Source organism: Anser brachyrhynchus (genome assembly GCF_964034855.1).
Source record: "Anser brachyrhynchus genome assembly, chromosome: 5".
NCBI classification, from domain to species: Eukaryota; Metazoa; Chordata; class Aves; order Anseriformes; family Anatidae; genus Anser; species Anser brachyrhynchus.
Genome location: NC_137699.1, coordinates 34,708,823 through 34,726,766, shown reverse-complemented (window position 1 = coordinate 34,726,766; position 17,944 = coordinate 34,708,823). Strand labels below are relative to the sequence as shown.

At 53.0% G+C, this 17,944-nt stretch overlaps 1 protein-coding gene across 1 annotated transcript; it reads right to left on the bottom strand.

Moving 5' to 3' along the window:
• Window positions 1–190: 190 nt before the first annotated feature.
• LOC308196142 (ras-related and estrogen-regulated growth inhibitor-like) lies at window positions 191–9,220 on the bottom strand. The gene is made up of 4 exons (XM_080594728.1): window positions 8,989–9,220; window positions 3,228–3,284; window positions 2,385–2,458; window positions 191–1,907 (listed from the first exon to the last, which is right to left on the bottom strand). Exons 1-4 carry the CDS (start codon window positions 9,083–9,085, stop codon window positions 1,422–1,424), a joined length of 714 nt encoding a protein of 237 aa, XP_080450854.1. The 5' UTR covers window positions 9,086–9,220; the 3' UTR covers window positions 191–1,421.
• Window positions 9,221–17,944: the final 8,724 nt, after the last annotated feature.

The window sequence follows — 17,944 nt, the reverse complement described above, 5'->3', positions numbered from 1 at the left end:
TGCAGTGTGTGATGCCCTGCAGGGCCCCTGGCAAGCATCTCCACCAGCTCCTTCCCTCTTGCAGCACCCTGGCAGAGCTGGAGGGAGCCTGGAGACCTGAATTTAAAGGCTTTGTTGCCCACCCTGAAGGCTGTTTTCTCCCTGGCATGGAAATGTCTGGCACATCTGAGTGAGAGAGCACCACACAAAATCACTGTATGGGCTTTTATTGTCACAGGACGCAGCAGCACACAGTTACTTCTCGGAGGACACACACACGGCATGCCGCAGGTCTCCCAAAAAATGCACTTTTCGGATGGCAAAGCAGCACTCTGCACTGGGAGGGTGGGAGGAGAGAAACTGGGCAGGAGCAGCTCAGCAGGAGGATGTGCCCCGGTGCTGACGATCCAGCAGCACACCCAAATTCTCTGGCCACAGCAATTTCTCGTTTGGGATGGGGCAACTAATAAGCAGGCGAGGGACCAAGAACCATTTGCACCTCCCGCTCTCTGCTCCGCTGCACCCACGTCCCACGGCTTGCACCCCGGGGACTCTCTGAGACACACTGCAAATGCCGAGCTGAGCCGCAGGGTGAGGGCATCACTAGAAGCTGCATCAGGAATAATATCCCCCTGGGACGGAGAAGCATGATCTCAGCCCGAGGCTGCAGCGTACATCAGCAGTGCAGCCTGCTGTGCCTCCCCTCGGAGGCCGGCAGCCCCGAGTGAGACGGAGACATAGAGCAAGGGGCAGCCTCAGCTGGGAGCCCATTGCCCAGGCTTTTATTTACAGTGGTGTTAAAGGAGGGAGTGATAAGGAGCTTCAGATGTTGAAAAACACGGGTTTTGAGAAAAGCCAGGGGTTAGCAGGCTTTTTTCCCCCTGCTGTAAACAGATCTCTGCTTTCCTTTGGAACATGCCCATGCTGCCAGCCCATGAGTGAGAAGGGCTCCAGCAGAGCCCAGGGCCGTGCAGCAGGGACACAAACAAACCCAGCGAGCCTTGGGTGGGGAGCAGGGAATCCACAGGGAGGTGTCGGAGATGGGTCTGGTACCCAACGAAGCAAATCGGAGCCTGCGAGTGTTGACCCAGCACCGCTGAAGCCAAGAGGGATGACCTTCGTTGCTGACTTCAGCCGTGGAGGAGGAAGAGGAGAAGGAGGAGGAGGAGGAGGAGCGAAGGGGTGGGACAGAGGAAGAGCATCCTCCGTGCCGATGCAAAGCCTGTTTGTGGAAACCTACGGGCTTTCAGAGGCTGCTCAGCACCAATCCCACCCTCCCCACCTCTTAACCTTCCCCTCCCGGGAGCTCAGCCCTGGCCCACAAGCTGCCCTCCAGCCCCTGGAGAAGGTGGCTCCTCACTCCCAGCAGGTGCCCCAGCAGCAGGAGGACCCGTCCCCCAGTCCCGCCTTGTCCATCGCTCCTGCCTCTGCCCTGGGGGTGCTCACTCGGGGATGTAGTCCCTGAAGGAGTTAAAGCTGAGGCTCCGGCCCGCCGTGTTCAAGGTGGAGCTGGCTTGCATCTTGGGGATCTTCTCCATCACCTTTGACACTGTCCTCCTCTTGAGGGAGCCCGGGGAGAAGTGCCCCTGCCTCATGAGCTCCTGGTAGAGGGTGTTGAACACCACCACGGTCTCTTCATAGCTGTCCCGGGTGGAGATCTCATAGAAAGGAAGCTTCAAGGTTTTGGAGAGGTTTTCGCCGTCCTCCGTGGACACCATCCTGTCAAACTGCAAGTCCTTCTTGTTGCCCACGATGACCACGGGGGGCTGCTCGCTCCCGCCGCTCCGCTTGGGGCTGGCGTGGATGTGGTTGATGAGGAAGCAGAGCCGCACGACCTCGTCGAAGCTGCACCGGTCCGTCACCGAGTAGACGACTGCAAAGCCATCTCCCCACTTGATCTTCTCCTCTATCTGCAGGGAGTCTTCCTCCTGGTGCGGCAAACAAGCTCCCATTAGCACGAGAAAACCCCAACGTCTTCTAAATACACGCATCACCAACTGCAACCACTAAAACCTCCCGTTAGGGCCCACCACCGTTATTCCTGAAGGGTTTTTGGAGCTGGGCTTGCACATGGCAGGGACTTGCAAGCAAGACCAGAAGAGGAATTTGTTGGACTGGGCGAAGCGATGGGTAGAGGCTGCAACCAAACACATCTGATGTGGACAAGGGGAGGATGAGGGCCACCACGGTTGCAGGGCTAGATGGGAAGTCAGCACAGGACTCTCCATTCCCTACAATCATTTTGGAGGTAAACTCTCCAAAATGTCATTTTTCTGAGACAAACAACTCAATTGATATTTCAGACACGACAGATTAAAGCTGGTGGAAGAGCAGGGATGTCCTCCGATGGCAAGTGAGGTTGCCCCGTTAATGTTTGCCAGGGTCAGCTAGCAGCGTAAGCTCACCTGCCCCGCCGTGTCGAGGATCTCGAAGTGCACCATCTCCCCATCGATGACAGCCATGTGCCTGTAAATCATTTCTGGAGAAGGACAGATAGGAAAGCACAGGTGTGAGAAGCCTTCAGGTGGTAAATGACAACCAAGGTAGCCTCAATGCAAGCTCTGCTGGAGAAGTCCATTTTCACCCACTGTAACCCACAGACTACATGGCCTCCAGCTCTAACACAGCTATTGCCCTGGCCCCGTCTCTTCCAGCACAAAACATGCCGTGAAACACCCCAAGCTTCACATTCCTCATCGTGTTGTTCCCCTCAAGCTGCTGCTGTTTGAGCCTGGCAAAGCCCAGATTGGTGCCAATTTTATTTCAGTGCATGGCTGAGTGCATTGAGCGTCATGGTGGGACTGAGCAGCAGGCAGAGAGGAGTTCCTGAGAGGAAAAACGAATTTCACCTTTTTTGGAGAAAAATATTGTTCACCATAACAAATATCCACTCTTTCTGGAACATTTCTGCTGGGATCTGACTTAAGTATCCCCTAAAACTCAAATCCAATGCAAAACAAAACAAAACAAAACACAACTAGAGGACAGGAAAGCACCGGCCACCGATCCAGGAGATGCCTCCTCCCAGCAAACTGTATGCTTGTGCGATGATGACGTCCTGCCCCAGCAGGTTTTGCCTTAAGAAAACACCAAAAAAAGAGGAGGGACACAAGAGGTGCTATTAGGGCCAGTGGTTCTCGCCACGGCTGGTCAGGTTGAGGAGCAGCAAGCAAAGATGGTGGGTTTGAGGGTGGTGCTGCTGAGCGAGCAGCAGCAGCACCAGCAGCGAGGAAAAGGACGTCACCTACCTAGCGTTGGGTCATAGTCTCCAATGAACCTCCTGGTGATGAATCTTACAGTCAGTGCTGTTAATACAAAAACCAACAAATCCAGTTACGATTGTGAGAGCAAACTGCGGAGAAATATTGGCTGATGGAGGCAGAAGAGACGGAGCAAAGACCTGCCCTGGTGGGGACCAGGAGGCGATATCCCAGCTAAAATACTTCCAGAGGACCCAGCACCATGCCGATGGGATCTGCCTTATACAAGGGCCAACACAGAGCAGGTGGGGGTGACCCAGGACATTTGGTGCCCTCCCCAGCAGAGGGGATACTGCTGAGATGCTCCAGGCGGAGGATGAGGTCTGTGCCCAGAGCAGACATCAGCAGTGAAAACGCCCTCCACGTCAACACAACTCAGCATCACAGCCTTGGAAAGCAGCAGCAGCCCCCTGGGACTCTGCTAATCCAATCTCTTGCCAGGCCAGAGCTCAGCAGCCTCTCCCACACTGCTGGTGTCAGAAACGTCCCCCCAGGGCACGTGGACGAAAAGTGGCTCCTGCCTGGTGGCTGGGAGCAAAGCGCAAGCCGGGGAAACCTAACCCCACAACCCCTGCCTCGTGCGTGCAGCTTACAGTCAGGTTTGATAAACTGCTCCTTCTGGCCCCGAATCCCACAGAGATTTATGCACGTGCTGAGCTTTATGCTGGGTGAGTGATGCCCTCGGTGGCCTCCAGCCAAGTGCTTTCCAAATGTGAGCTCAGCGCGTTGGCGAGCCACTGCAGGACCAGGCTCCTCCTCTACATCACCACTGCTGGCGGTCTGACTGCCTGGATGGGTCTCATGAATCTCAGCCCTGTTTGTTTAACCTGACCCAGGCATGTTGCGGGGCGGAATTAGAGCCATTGGCACCAAATCTCGTGAAATTTGTCTCAAACGGGGCGTCGCAGGGCATGGCAAGCTAGAAGGGATGCGCGGAGCAACTCTGAGCGGGGTCTTCCTTACGGCAGCAATGTGCTGCGGCAAAACAAGCCCTGGAAAGGCAGTGTGTGCAATTAAACTGCTCTTATCCAATTACCAGACCTCCTGCAACACAGATGGGGAGATGCAAAGCCCAAATTATACTCTAGCGGCTGGCCAGGGTGGAGGTCTGCTGGCGCTGCAGGCTTGACCATCCAAACATGGCAAGGGCTGGAAAATTCAGGCAAAAGTCGTGCCTCTTGGCACCTCTCTCCATCTAGCCAGGTTGGGTGAGACAGAGCTCAGCTCCAGAGCACCCACAGATGCTCAAGCCCAAGCAAGCGCTTGTTCAGGGTGAGCTCTGAAAAACAAAACAAAACAAAACAAAAAAAAACAAAACAAAAAAACACACACAAAAAAAAACCAAACCAAAACAAACAAACAAACAAAAAAAACCTCTATGAAGAGACTCCTGAAAGGGAAATAAGGTATGGCAAAAGCTTTCCCTTTGTGCAGAGCCTCTAGCTGGGGTATTTCCAGCAGTGGGGACAGCAGATAGTGCTGGTGAATAGCCAGGAATGGGAAACAGGAAAAAAGCAACAGCTCTTTGAGCGCAGGCACAAGCTGGAGGTGCCAACCACCCCACTGGCCTGCAAGGGGCAGGTAGGCAGCCAGAACTTGTCGCTGCTAACAGAGCTCCAATGGAAGGGACAACCTCTGGCTTCTGGGGGGGGATTTTCCATGCTCACTTCTTACCCACAGCCTCCACCACCCCACAAAAAGCTGTGAGGAGGTCGTGATGCTCAGGGAGACACTAGAGACCCAAGGACGAGCAGGACATGCAAGCCCCAATGCTCAGCTGGCCTCCATTTAGCAGGAGCTGAGAACTTGCCCCCAGGGCTAGAAAGTTTCTTCCTCCAGCAGGGGAAAGCCCTGGCACAGAGCCTGCGAGTGCAGAGAGCAAGCGTCACCGGGGGGGCATTAACTCATTAAACTGGCCCCTCTAACCCAGGATGGGATAAGTGCCAGGGCCCCAGGGTCAAGGGCTGGAGGAGGTTTGGTGGAGACCGATGCGAAGGTGGTGGCCAGGGACTTGTGTGTGTGCCAGGACTGATGAGAAACCCCACAGCTCTGGCTGATGGGGGTAATTAGGGAGCATCGTCTTTAACAGCAATACGACAAGGCTGTGGGGCTGAACCAGCAAGAGGAGTTCCCAATGTTTCAGTGCCCTGCTCAGAAACCATCATGGAGCTGTGCCTTCCTATCAGCAGGAGCATCGGACGGTCTCAAACAGAGCCAGCCATGGGCGAGCTCCTGCATCTCCTGAGAGCCCTTTGGCTGGCTAAAAAAAAAAAAAAAAAAGGACAAACCCAAAGTGTTATTTTTGCACTTGGCTTCCTTTCCACCCTCACTCTCTGGACACCTTTTCAGTCCTTAGGAGCCGATCCATGCGCCCACGGCCACAGATGTTCAAAGAAAAAAGGTCCACGCAGCATCTTGTAGGCAACATCTTTTCAGTGCAGCTGCTGTGAAAATGCACTGTTGGTGCCTCAGTGTGATTTTTGGTGCAGACAGAGAAAGGGTCTGGAGGCTGGATGGAGCACAGCTAATGTAAGTGATGCTTAAGCCCTTTCGAGGTGGTTGTGATGGTAATGGTTATGGACGGGAGCGAAAGGCAGCGGAGAGGCTGAGAGATGGCTTGGAAAGAGAGGCAATAGGAGCGGAAAGTGAAATTGGTGGAAAATGAGTAGGAATAGAGGGCAGGGCAAAGAAATAAAAAAAAAAAAGAAAAACAGAACAAGGCAGGAGCTCGGAGCCCCAGGAAAGGCAGAATGAGGAGGCTGTGCACAGGGTGCCAGCACAGCAGGAGGAGGAAACAGAGCTGGGAGCGCAAAGGGAGAACAAAACACTCCGAACCCAGGACATGGCACTAAACCCTCCTGGTTACAAGAAGCTGAAAAAAAGCTCCCAGCCAGCAGGACTGGTGTGCTCCCACACCAAGGAGACATTTGCTTTCTGCACACAAGCCCAGGGAGAGTTTGGCCCAGCTGTTTGTCGTGTTGAATGTTGCCCCACATCTTATGCATGCGCCTGGCTCCTGTTCTGGGGATTCAGCGTCCTTCCACCTTTCACGCAGCCTCTGAGTTTCAAACCCTGCCTGTCAGAGAAGGGATTTGATGACATAAACATGTCTTTTAGCAAAACTGCTCTGCAGAGATAACCGAGGACCCCGCAGGAGGCATGCAGCAGCATCCTTAAAGAGGGACTCAAATTGTCAGGGGGAGAGGGAGGCAAGTCAGTCCTGATTTCTAGAAAGCACCTAATCCCATGTCGTATGTTCAGCAGCCATCCGAAGCTGGTGTGCATGGTGTTGTATGAGAAGAGGAGCCAATTAAATTGATTAAAAATTGGCTCGGGTGCAAGCATTCAGGCGAAGCTGCCAGTCAGGAGAAGGGGATGAAGGCAGCAAGGCGCGAGCACGTCCAGGCAGCCATATATGGAGGTTTTTTTTCCCCCATCTTGAACATAAATAACCTCGGAGAGGGCTCTCTTTGGAGAACCCTGGTGCAGATAAGGTTAATTAGGTCTCTATACATGGTTAAGGGGATGTTGTGATGCGTGGCTAAGCCACGTTGCAGGGACCGGCTGGTCACCTCGGCGGCTGCCCAGTGCCCCGTGCGCCCACGTGCTGAGCTGTTTATGCTGCTGCATAGCACATCCCTCTTGCGAGCGGAGCAGCTTACAACATCAATTCATCTTTGGGCCGTGTTTCGTAAGCAGAGCTTCCCTCTGAAGTGCAGCGAAGTTTACACTGGCTAGGATCAGCAGCAGAAGGCAGGAGATAACGCCGGAGAAGGGCTGGATTTACAGCCCCCCGCAGGTGATTTACGCAGCCTGGATCTCACGGCTACTGATGGGGTTCAGCCACAGGCCTGTCCCCAAGCTCATCCCCGCTCAGAGGATTTGGGACCTCAGGTCGCTTTGTCCCGCTTACGTGGGGCTGCGCAGATGCCTCCCTGGGAAACTGGATTTGAAGTTTTCCAAACTGCCCAGAGAGTCAAAGCGAGCTTTTTTCCCCCCTTTTGTAGCTGTCCAGATTTTAATTGCCCTTTAGATTAGAAACAAGTCACAGGCCATGGCCCCTTCAGCCCCCAAACCTGGTTTCTGTATCCAAAAAACGAGGCTCCTTCTTTAAAGCCCTGGCAGCCCTTGGTGTCCCCTGTCCCGCTGCCAGGGGGGATGCAAGCAGCTCGCCCGCGTGCTGCTGCAGCCCAGGGCCTCCTGTCTGTCCAGCACCGGCAGCTTCGTGGCTGCAGGACGGGCTCCCGAGACCTGGCCTTCAACCCCATGCGAGCAACAAATCCCTCTTGCCCGGACCAAACCTTCCGCAAGCAGATCCGGCCTTGAAGTCAGTCCAGAGCAAACGCCTGGGCTGCAAGTGGGACAAAATGCCAGCTGAAAGTCTGCTTCAATTCCCCAGATCCCCTTTCCCAAAACGGGGCACCCCTGCCCTTCTCACTCCTCCCTCTCCCGGCTCCATCCCGACACAGGGTCTTTTCGGGCTCACGGTGCATTACCAGGGCATCAATGTGACGGTGCCACGCTGTCTTCAACATGCAGCACAGCACCCGTGGGGACAGAGGTGGGGAGATCCCTGCCTTGGGGTGCCGTGACATCCCCCCTTCGGAAATTCGGCAGCGAGGGCAGGATGCTGCCGACACGTCCCCGCGGACGCTCCCGGTCCCTCCCTGCCTGGAACAAGCCAGGCATTGATCACCTCCCTCTGCCCTGGTCCCTGCAACCAGCACCCAGGGCCCCCTCTACTCCTCCTGCTGGCAAGGATTTCGGCCAAGGCCGAACAACCCCCCTGTTCCTGCTCCTGCAGGTGAATTCGGCAGAAAATACTTCCGCAGCTCGAATTTACCTGCCTGGAGAAAGGCAGGTGTGCTGCTGCTGAGTTTTGCTCAGTTTTTATCACAGCAGACTTCTGCTTTTAATTCTCCGCCGAGAGCACCGGGCCTAGGGAGTCCTTATTTAGGCATTTAGCCTCAATATTCACTTTGATTTCTGGAGCGTGAGTTCCTGCTCTCTAACCGGGACCTCGGCGGCACCTCCTTTCTAGCAAGCAGGGAAACACCAAATTTATTTTTTTCCCTAACCCCGGGAAAGAGGAAGGCAAGAGGCTGGACGGTTACTGTATATGGAAGCGCGACTTGGACGGCACCAACAGCTAAAGCTGCTGGCAGCGAGCCCGGCGGAGGTGCCACCGCCGCAGCCCCCGTTCAAGGTTGTGCCTCTGGTGGGGTGGCGAGCGTCGCCCTGTCCCCAAGGACGTGGCAGCCCTGTCCCCAGCCCCGGCGCTGCCAGGACTTCCCCTGCCTTCCCCAGCTGGCGACTGGCACCCTTGGGTGCTGCAGGAAGGGCTCGGGGGCAGCTGCCAGCCCTGCTGGAGGGCGAAGGGGAGAGTTGGGTGCCCCCAGCTCCGCACCCCAAAATCCCCCACCTGTCAGCTACAGATGGAGAGTGCAGGGAGGGAGAGTTCGCTGGGAGGAAAAGTAAATTGCTCTCTGCTGCGAGGGGCCCTGCAGACCCCGCTATTTCCCTACAGACACCCCAGCAACCCCCCAAACCTCAGCTGGGCGAGCGGCCCCCGCAGCTCCAGCAGGACACCCCGACCCAGCGCCCCGCTCGTAGAGCTGCCCAGCTGCAAACCCCAAAGCCGAGCGGCGATCCTCTTCTGAAAAATCAAAGAAGGGGGACGAGGAACGAGGGGTTGCCCTGGGGGCACGCTCCCCATCCCACCGCCCCGGCCGGGACCCCCCTCTCCTACCTGTCTTGCCCACCGCGCTCTGCCCCAGCACGACCAGCCGCAGGGTGCGGGCAGGGCTCAGGCTCACCGAGCGCCGCAGGGGCCTCGGGAAGCTCATGCCGGGGCTCCGGGGCTCCCAAACTCCGGGGCTCCGAGGCTCCGGGGCTCCCAAGCTCCGAGGATCCCAAGCTCCAGGGCTCCCCGCTCTGCCGGCCGCGCACCGGCGGCTCCGCCCCGGGGGCCGGGCAGGGCTGGGAGGCTGGCGAGGGGATGCTCACCTCCTCCTCCTCCTCCTCTTCCTCCCCTCCTCGCCCCCTGGCACCTCTCCATCAGCTCGGCTTTGCCCCGCGCCCCGCTTTGCAGGGGGGGAGCGGGCAGTGGGCGCCCGTAGCCTCGAGGGGTCCTAGGGGAAAGGACAGGGACAGGGGGCTCTGCAGGAAGCGGTGTCTGAGTTGTTGGTTTCAAGGGGAGAAGACTTTCCGCCAGGTCTGGAACCACATCTTGCCTGTGCTTTGGTGTGGCAGCACCGCGAGGGCGTTCAGTAACAGGGCACGGGCATATCTGTGAGCAAGGGGCGTGCGTGCACGGATAATTGCGGGCACAGGCGACGTGCAGCCACGCAGAGCAGCAGCTGGAGCAGGCGAGGATGTACACGGTGGGTGCACACCCAGCCCCAAAGGCAGCAGGGTGCTGGGATGAAGGGAAAAGACCTGCAGCATCTCGACCACCTTCAGCAGGCTCTAGGACAACGCTTGCACATGCGCTGCAGATGCACAGCTGACACCAGCACCACAAAATCCCACAGAAGAGATGCAACCAAGGCTGCAGAGCAGCTGAACGGCCCTGCTAGGGCTCCAGCCTCCTTTTGGAAGGCTTCAGTCATTCCTTGGTGATGAAGCATTTTGCCTGACAAGCTCCGGTGACTTCGCTTGCAGCAGCACACAGATCACCTCGGCTGGTGCTAAAGGTGACAGTCACCTCACCCAGTATTTATAGCTCGTACCACGTGTCGAAGCTAAACATCGGTGATGCCTGCACAGGATGTGACCTCAGATGGGGAGAAGAGTCAGCTGAAGCATTCCTGCCACCAGTGGAACCACTGAAGCCCTCCCTGGGAAGAGGGCGCTGGATAAAACAAAGAGCATCTTCGGGGCAAGCCCAGGCAAGGAGCAGGAGGAGATGCAGAACACTGACTTCACAATTCCTTCTGTGGCACCAGCCCCTTACGATGCCCGTGCTCGTGCACCACTTCCCCAAGGCTGCCAAGAAACGCGTCTGCAGCCCGACTACATCTGGAGCCCAGAAGACGACGGCAAGAGCTCCAAACCTCAGATTTCAGGACAAAAGCCACTACCCAGCTGGAGAGGGGGGCGTCAAGAAAAAGAAGTCTTCCTTATGTCCCTCTCCTATTTTTAGTCCCATTTCCTAAGGAAATGAGATGTCTGCAATCAAACCCTCTCTCGCCTGTCCCCGTTCAGTGCAGTTGTTGAGTAGATTGGCTGATTTCAGCCAAATCAGACAGCACTGTGTGCTCTGGGTAAATCCCAGATATATTTTTACGTGCATTTATCCCAACTTGTGGCAAATGCATCCAGAAGCCACATCGCCCTCGGCAGGTGCTTAAAACTCCCCTTTGCTTCTCGCAGTACGCCCACTGTCAGCTCTGCTAAGCTGAAGCTCAGATAAAGTGCCAGTAACAGCCAGGTGGGTCAAGGCTGGGTCTCTGCTCCTCCATCAGCTCCGCTGCTAAACCAGGCCTGGGCAATTTCCTTGCAGGCTGGTGTCTGGCGAGCTCCCCTGGTGGAAGGTGCTAGTCAACCACCTCTGTGCCCATCCTTCCTCGGGGTGTAACAGCAGGAGAATGATGTAACGGCCCTGATGACAGATACCAATATCCAAGCACGAAGTCTGCAAGAGGTTACGCCTTCCGATTGTTTTTTTTTTCCAACAAGTTGGAATTGATGAGCTTTCACCAGCTGCGTTGCATCATATCACCGCAGCGTTTCTAGAGCCAGCCCTGGGTTTGTCACAGCTTCAGCTCCCTGCCCGGTGACAGATTCGTAGCCCTGGGTAGGACCAAAGGTGAACCGTAGCGCTGTGCTCAGCTGCAACGGCCAGAGAGCATCAGGGGGAGCAGAGTCCAGCTGAGACACTGGAGCTCCTCTCCTCCTCCCTCAAAAAAACTGTCAGAGATGTTTCTAGGTGCACATATTTGGAAGATCAAATGGAAAAACAAGAATAATGTTAAAAAAACCTTCCCACTTGCAGAGCTGTTCCACTGAAAGACCTGACGTATGCCCAGCAATGGCAGAGCAAATGACGCTGTCACATCTTTTTACTCCAAGACCTACCCTCAAAGAAAATCTAAACGGCTCGACTACGATGTCCAGCAAGCGATGAGATCCTAGGTTGGACTTAAGGATTCTTCTTCAACACACCTTTCAGGCTGGTTTCTTCTGGTGCCCATCCAGGTCCTCTCTTTGCATAGGTTGGATCAGCCAAGACACACTTAACTTAAAAGACTTTGTAAACCCTGAAAAGGTTTCTCAGAAGCAGACTGAAGGCAGGGACGGCTGCAGGGTGAGCTCAACCCTGCCCTACGCAGAAGAAACCACACAGGAGATCATGGTAGATGGTCTCAGCTTTGAGAAGGCATCTTTCAGCTCTGGGGTGGCCAGACGCAAAGTCCATCAAGCTCATGAAACGGAGCCCTAGGCAATGACCGAACTTCTGTCCTCTAACCCTCACCAACCTCATTTTCTAAATCTCTAACATATATTTAACTTGTGCCAGTAAACACAACAGCATACCTAGACACCCATGCGTGCACGCAAGGGCAGCCGTCTCCGAACCAGCTCCGCAGTGCGGAGGTGTTATCAAAACCCTGTTCTTGCAGCAGAGCCCATGGAGGAATTGGGGAGAGGTGCTGCCTCTGCTATGAGCATCTCCCCTACTTCTGTAGCCTTTAGGAAAGAACTCGTCAGAGTCCACCCAAAACTATTTGGTGGTAAGTGTTTAAATCCAGCCAAGGGTAGGGTGATGCTACACCCAGCCAGCCCACAGCAGAGTTCTGAGGGCAAAATGTTTCTGGCTAGCTTACATCCAATCTCCTCCCCTCCCTCCAAACCCCTGTTTTCGCTTCTCTCAAGAACAGGGACAGGAGCAGACTGACCTAGCCTAGAGCTTGGGTAAATTTGTTTCTTTTTAGCTCCTTGATTCAAGTCAACAAACCTAAGCACTGCGTTTTGCACGGCTGTGCTCACCTCCAGCCCTGGGAAGTGCTGGCCTGGAGGATCGGTCGATTGCCACATCCAGCTCCAGACCCTCCTGGAGAGACGAGAAGCAGAAAGCACCTCTTGGGGAGAAAACAGCCCCACGGTCCTGTGTTTGCTGGAGACTTCTCGGATGGACGACAATGGAAGCAGAGCTTTATCACCTGATCGCTGAATAAATCACCTCCAGCATAACAAAGCACCCGCAGCAGAGCCAGATGAAGGTAGGCGGGGTGGATATTGCTTTCTGTTGAAATATTTGGGACCATGCTAGTCCACATCTGCAGTTTTGTTGTTGTTGTTTGTTTGTTTTTTTAAAGACAGGGAGTTTGCACTGGGAAAGAGGCCAAATTCACTCATGAATCATGTCCCTGCAAACAAAAATTCAGAAGTAAAAAGTTATCCTAAAGCAGACCGAACGAGATCACCTCAAGCCCCAGAGCATGGGATTCCCGTAACATGGTCCAAACTAAATCCCTGGCTATCACTGGCTATTTTGAGAAGAAACAAACAAACAAACAACAACAAAAAAAAAAACGAACTTTGCTGGATCTGAAAGAAGTGGTGTGTGTGTTTTTATATAGAAAAGGAAGGCAAAATACAAGCCAGTCCTTTTTCACTCCATTAAAAGACCTGGAGATGCAGGATACATGCAGAAAACAACTCAATACCAAGCTGACTTCAGAGCCTGCACCCTGGTTTTAATAATGACCAAGGTGTTTCAAAGCGTTGGTCCCATCAGTGGTTAGCTCGTCTCCTGAGCACCCACTCGAAGGGCCCAAATCCCATGCTTCCAGCTCAAGTATTACCCTTAATTGTCTCTCATTAATGACTGCACAAACATTATTCCTGTTGAGACAACAAGTATGCAGCAAGCTTTGCTACTCACACGCCTCTTGAGAGTTAATGTTGGACAGGGCCATCAGGGACTCCTCTCCAAGAATATATCTGAAGCCATGCTGTCAATAAACATATTTTTAGTTGCTATAGCAAAGACAGCATGCAATTAAAAAGTGCTCTCAGACTTCAGGGAGCACATGGAGCCCGCTCCTTTCTCAGTGCTGTTGCAGCCTCCTACCAGAATTGAAACCTGACTTTGCTTCGGCCGTGCAAACGTTGCATTAGCAGCCAGGCAGAGACACTGCAGAACAAGGACACGGATCCCTATCGCTTCTCCCAGCTTCTATAAATAGGGAGAGAGAAAATAGATGAAAGGCACCTAGTCCCCCTGCTCGCTCACATCGAGGCTTGCTGGCCGCTGTCGGATTTCTCCGTAATGGCTTTGCATGGACCTGGCGGTGAAGCATCCCTTTTCTTAATATAGAGGCTGTATTTTTGGGGTCACAAAAGAGGAAAGAAAACCTCCAGTGCAAGAGAAATCAAACCAACACAGTTTCCTGGTGTTACATTCTGTCTGTTGCTGATTTCTAACCGCTGAGGCGTACTGTGACGCGCAGCCAAAATGTGTCTGGATCATGCTGAGAAAATAAATCTGCCTGCACGTAAGAGTTCAAAGACGGCTTTGCAAAGCTGGCAGGGGAAATAAAGAAAAAAGAAGAAAACACCACCAAAGGGGCGTATTAACAGTATTTCCCTTCCACCCCGGAGCCCTGAACGAGGTGCCCTAAGAACTTTTCAAGCCGCTTTGCCACTTCACCAGGATGAAGACTTGCAGCTTGTGGAGTGGTACAGAGAGTGTGAATGTTGAGCAGGTCCACATATCTGAACCAAGATGCTAAGTCCTTCTGCTGGCCCTTGGGTCCCAAAGTCAGAGTTTAGGGCACTTCTGTTCCTCTACAGAGGCTGGCCATCGGAAGGAAAGGCCGTGGATGCTCACCACGTACATCACACTTGGTAATGCTGCACGGATAACGCATCCTCACAACAGGAAGGCTTCACGCTGCGAGAAACGGCTTCGTTTGTGGAGCTTATTTTAGAGCACAGAACAACTTGCCAAGGGATGGAAGAGGAACCCCATAAGGTAGGTAATTTAAAACTTGCCCAGACAGAGCTCTGGAGACACGCCACAGAAAGCTATCCCGCCGGATGACCAGCGTGGGCTGTTTCCACTTCAGTCACGATGATGACCTCAGCTTTGTCAGAATGCAAAACCCAAATACAAGCACCTCGATGTTGCACTGTGCATCCAAGCAGCCATGACCATAAGGTCCTGCCGGAGGAGGAAGAGAACAGCATTAGCCTTTTAAGTTATTGAAACCTCATTTCAAAATCGAACTCTTGAAAGCATCCATCTGAAGGGAAGAAGAGAAAACGAAGCCACAAATGAATTAAGGTGCCACGCTCCATTGCTCTTAAAAGGCCATGGGATGAGGTCGGGGCTGGTGCTGACATTCAGCCAGGCCAGCAGTTCATCGATCTCTTGTGCACCACCACGTCCCGCCGGCTGCTGGGCTCACGCTTAATTAGCACTTTGCTAAATGCTTCCTTTTCCTCCTTCGGAGAGGGAACAGGGGAGCAAGGGGTGCCCTGAGGGGGCTGTATGATTCATCTGGGATCCAGAAAGCAGCACAGCCGGGAATCCCGTCTGCTACACGCAGGCATTCATACCCCAAACCGGAGAAGACGAGAGCAGCGTGAGGCCAGAGCAGAGCTGGCAGAGACGCAATGGCAACTTTCTGAGCAAACCTCTCGGCAGCCTGGCTGGTGAGAAAACAAGGCTTCCTTGTAGTGGGAAAATGTCAGCGTTGCAAAGCCCGTTGTCCTTCTGCTGGGGAATGAAGCAGAGTCCCGTCGGCATTCTTCGAAAGCACGAGAGGGAAAGCAGAACAGCCAGCGGCTTTGTGGCCAGCGAGCAGGGAGCAGGCACTGGAATTTGCGTCTGACTCAGAGCAGACAGATGCCCTCCACGCTCCGGGCAGTGAATACTTATTTACACAAAGTCAAACAGCTCTAAGGGAGACTGGGTGGGGGACAAACTCGGCAGCCTTGCTTTAGAGAAGCTGGATGGCAGGAGCTCAGGTCTGGATCTTGTCTAACCCATGTGGATGCCTAATCATTAGAGACTGGGCAAAGCATCTCTCAAATTCCACCCTGATCCGAAGTGCCGTCCAAAAAGATGTTTTGTCCTAACGGATAAATTTCCACTATGAATCAGTGCTAACAAAAAAAAAAAAAGAAAAAAATAAATCTGTTTTGTAGAGGAATTCCTGCTCTTGCTTAAACTATTTAAGTGTGGTAAATCACATCTAGCAGCAAAAAAAGAAAATCTCAAGTGGCCACCCCTAACACGTGAAGCCAAAGAGACCTGTAGCTTCACTCTGGAGAACCAGGGATTTCTGCTTCCATTTGGAAGAGCAAAGAGCTTTCACTTCCCCCAAAGCAGATGCCAGAAGTAGCCCCGCTATGCCTCGGACTGAATGCATCATTTCAATCAAACCTCAATATTTTGCTCTGACTTTATGTAATTACATTTTCGAATCAAAAACCAGGACTTCCTGATATTGGTTGAATTTTCCCTTCCTGCATTTTTCTCAAAAAAAAAAAAAAAGGCGGTAAGCAGAAGCCACTCTAGTTTCATATAGTATCTCATCTGGATTAGAATTGCTTTTCCCAAGGGCTTTTTTTTTGGGTGGGACCAATTTTATAGATGGACTGAAAACATTTGATTTTTCTTTTTGGATAAACACCAGGCTCTTTCTTCCAGTTTCTGAGCCTTGAAATCTCTCATTATTTTCAACCGTTTCCCCAGGAAGGCTGGAAAATTCCTCCTGGAGCCAAGACACGCATGCTGTTCCTTAGCCCCAGCGCTCACAGACCTTAAGAAACGCGCAGGAATCGTGACGTCCCCACTCAAACTGCTTCAGCTGGCAGGGCTGCTTCCGCCGTGGACCGCGAACAGCCTGTAACTGGAAGAGAGGCACCGCAGAGCCTGCGGCAGCGTGCTCTTCGTGCCAGCCCGCTGCCACTACAGATTGCAATTAACTGCTCCTGCTGGGATCCATGGTCCCAGCGAAGGAACAGAGGCACCTTTGGGAAAGGGGGAAAAGGTGGTGGCACCAGCAGGAGGTGGTTTTTTTTTAGAGAAGAGGTTCCTCCCCGCCTTCCGTTTGTGAGAGATTGGAAAGGAAGAAGATGGAATGGTTGAAGCAGGCTGCAGAAAGGGCCCTGCCTTCATATTAAAACCTAGGTGCCCAACCAACATGTACAGTTGGAGAACCAACAGCATCTCCCCAGTGCTGTCCGTGCCAGGCTATCCAAAAGGGGGAGGTGAGTTGACCATCTCTCTTCCATGACTAGAGAACTAGCTTAACCCAACTGCACCTGGATCTTTCTCTGATGGAAGTCAGGCGAGATGAAAAGCAGCCCAAAGCACTAAGCTTGCTGCTTATGGCACCTCGAGTTATCTCCTGAAGGCTTATAATGACTTGCTAGACTTGAAAGCCAGGACCACACCCCAACATAGTTATGTTCAAAACCAGCATTTCCTTCAGTACAGGGCTGTGGGCACCCTTGGTCCTGTGAAGGAGTCACAGGGAGGGTGCGTAAGGACACCCCATATAGAGACTTTCCTCCTGACCTGTTTGGAGTAAGATATTCCCTACAGACATGGTAAGGTCAGAGCCCGCTTGCCACTTCCCACCATTGCTGTAGGGAATCTGAAAGCTCCCTGGAGAGCCTGCTGAAAGCTCAAGGAAACTCTTCCTGGTTTCACTACTGTCCAACAAACACACGGGGACCTCGGCTGAATACACCTGCTGAACCTGGCCCGGCATATGCTGCTCAGTGACACTGCCCAATTTGCAGACAAAGTCAAGAGAGGAAGGAAAATACCGAGACCCAGAGATCAGAAAAGTACTCTGGAGGTCAGGCATCAAGTCTGTTGAACAGACACGAAATCACTCCTGAGCCGCTGGTATCTGTTATTTTGATGGTGAGATACACACACCGACTATTGCTATGCAACAGCTTGGCTCACCTTTAGGAGGTGAATTTCCCAGCTGCATCTCCTGTTGTTAACGCTTAAGGATTTCCACTGCTTAGCTGGGATCCTGCAGTCATCTTGTTTCACTGCTCTCTTCAGCCCCATGCTTGCTGTGGGCCACAATGTACCATGGGGGATTCCCTGAAGTCATCCAATGCCAACATTATATTAACAGAGCAGCCAGAATTTTGTCAGGAGAGGAAAGCAGGCAAAAAAAAAAAGTCACTTAACACTCTTAAAAACATCTCACCTTTCTATAGCTATGTAACTGCAGTTTGTGGAGGGCACCAAGTGTTTCCAGAGACAAATCGGCTCACCTAAACATGCCTTCCTCTCTGCTAGCCTTAAGTGCACTCACAGTCCCAGGATAGGGAAACTTGCAAGGACATGAGCAACTAAGAACAGCAGCAGGCTCTTTAAATTGACTGATCACAGACTTAGGTCCTGCCTTCCAGAATCAGAGCCTCATCTCGGGGACTGCAGAGGACAATGGCCATCTTCTTCCGCAGCCAGTGAAGCCCCACATATTTTTAAGACTTAGCTGAGACACTGATAAACTGAAGTCAGAGAGGTGTGCAGGAAAAGGGAGACCGTATCGGCATGAAACAGCTTGGCAGCTAGCAAGGGATCCTGGGTTGTTTAGGACGCTGAACAAACAAACACCAAAGTTGAAATAATAGTTAACAAAACCATTTCATTTTGCTTTTTAAAAAAGAAATTACATATAGATTTCCATTGTAGACAATAGCAAGAAGTCCAGAAG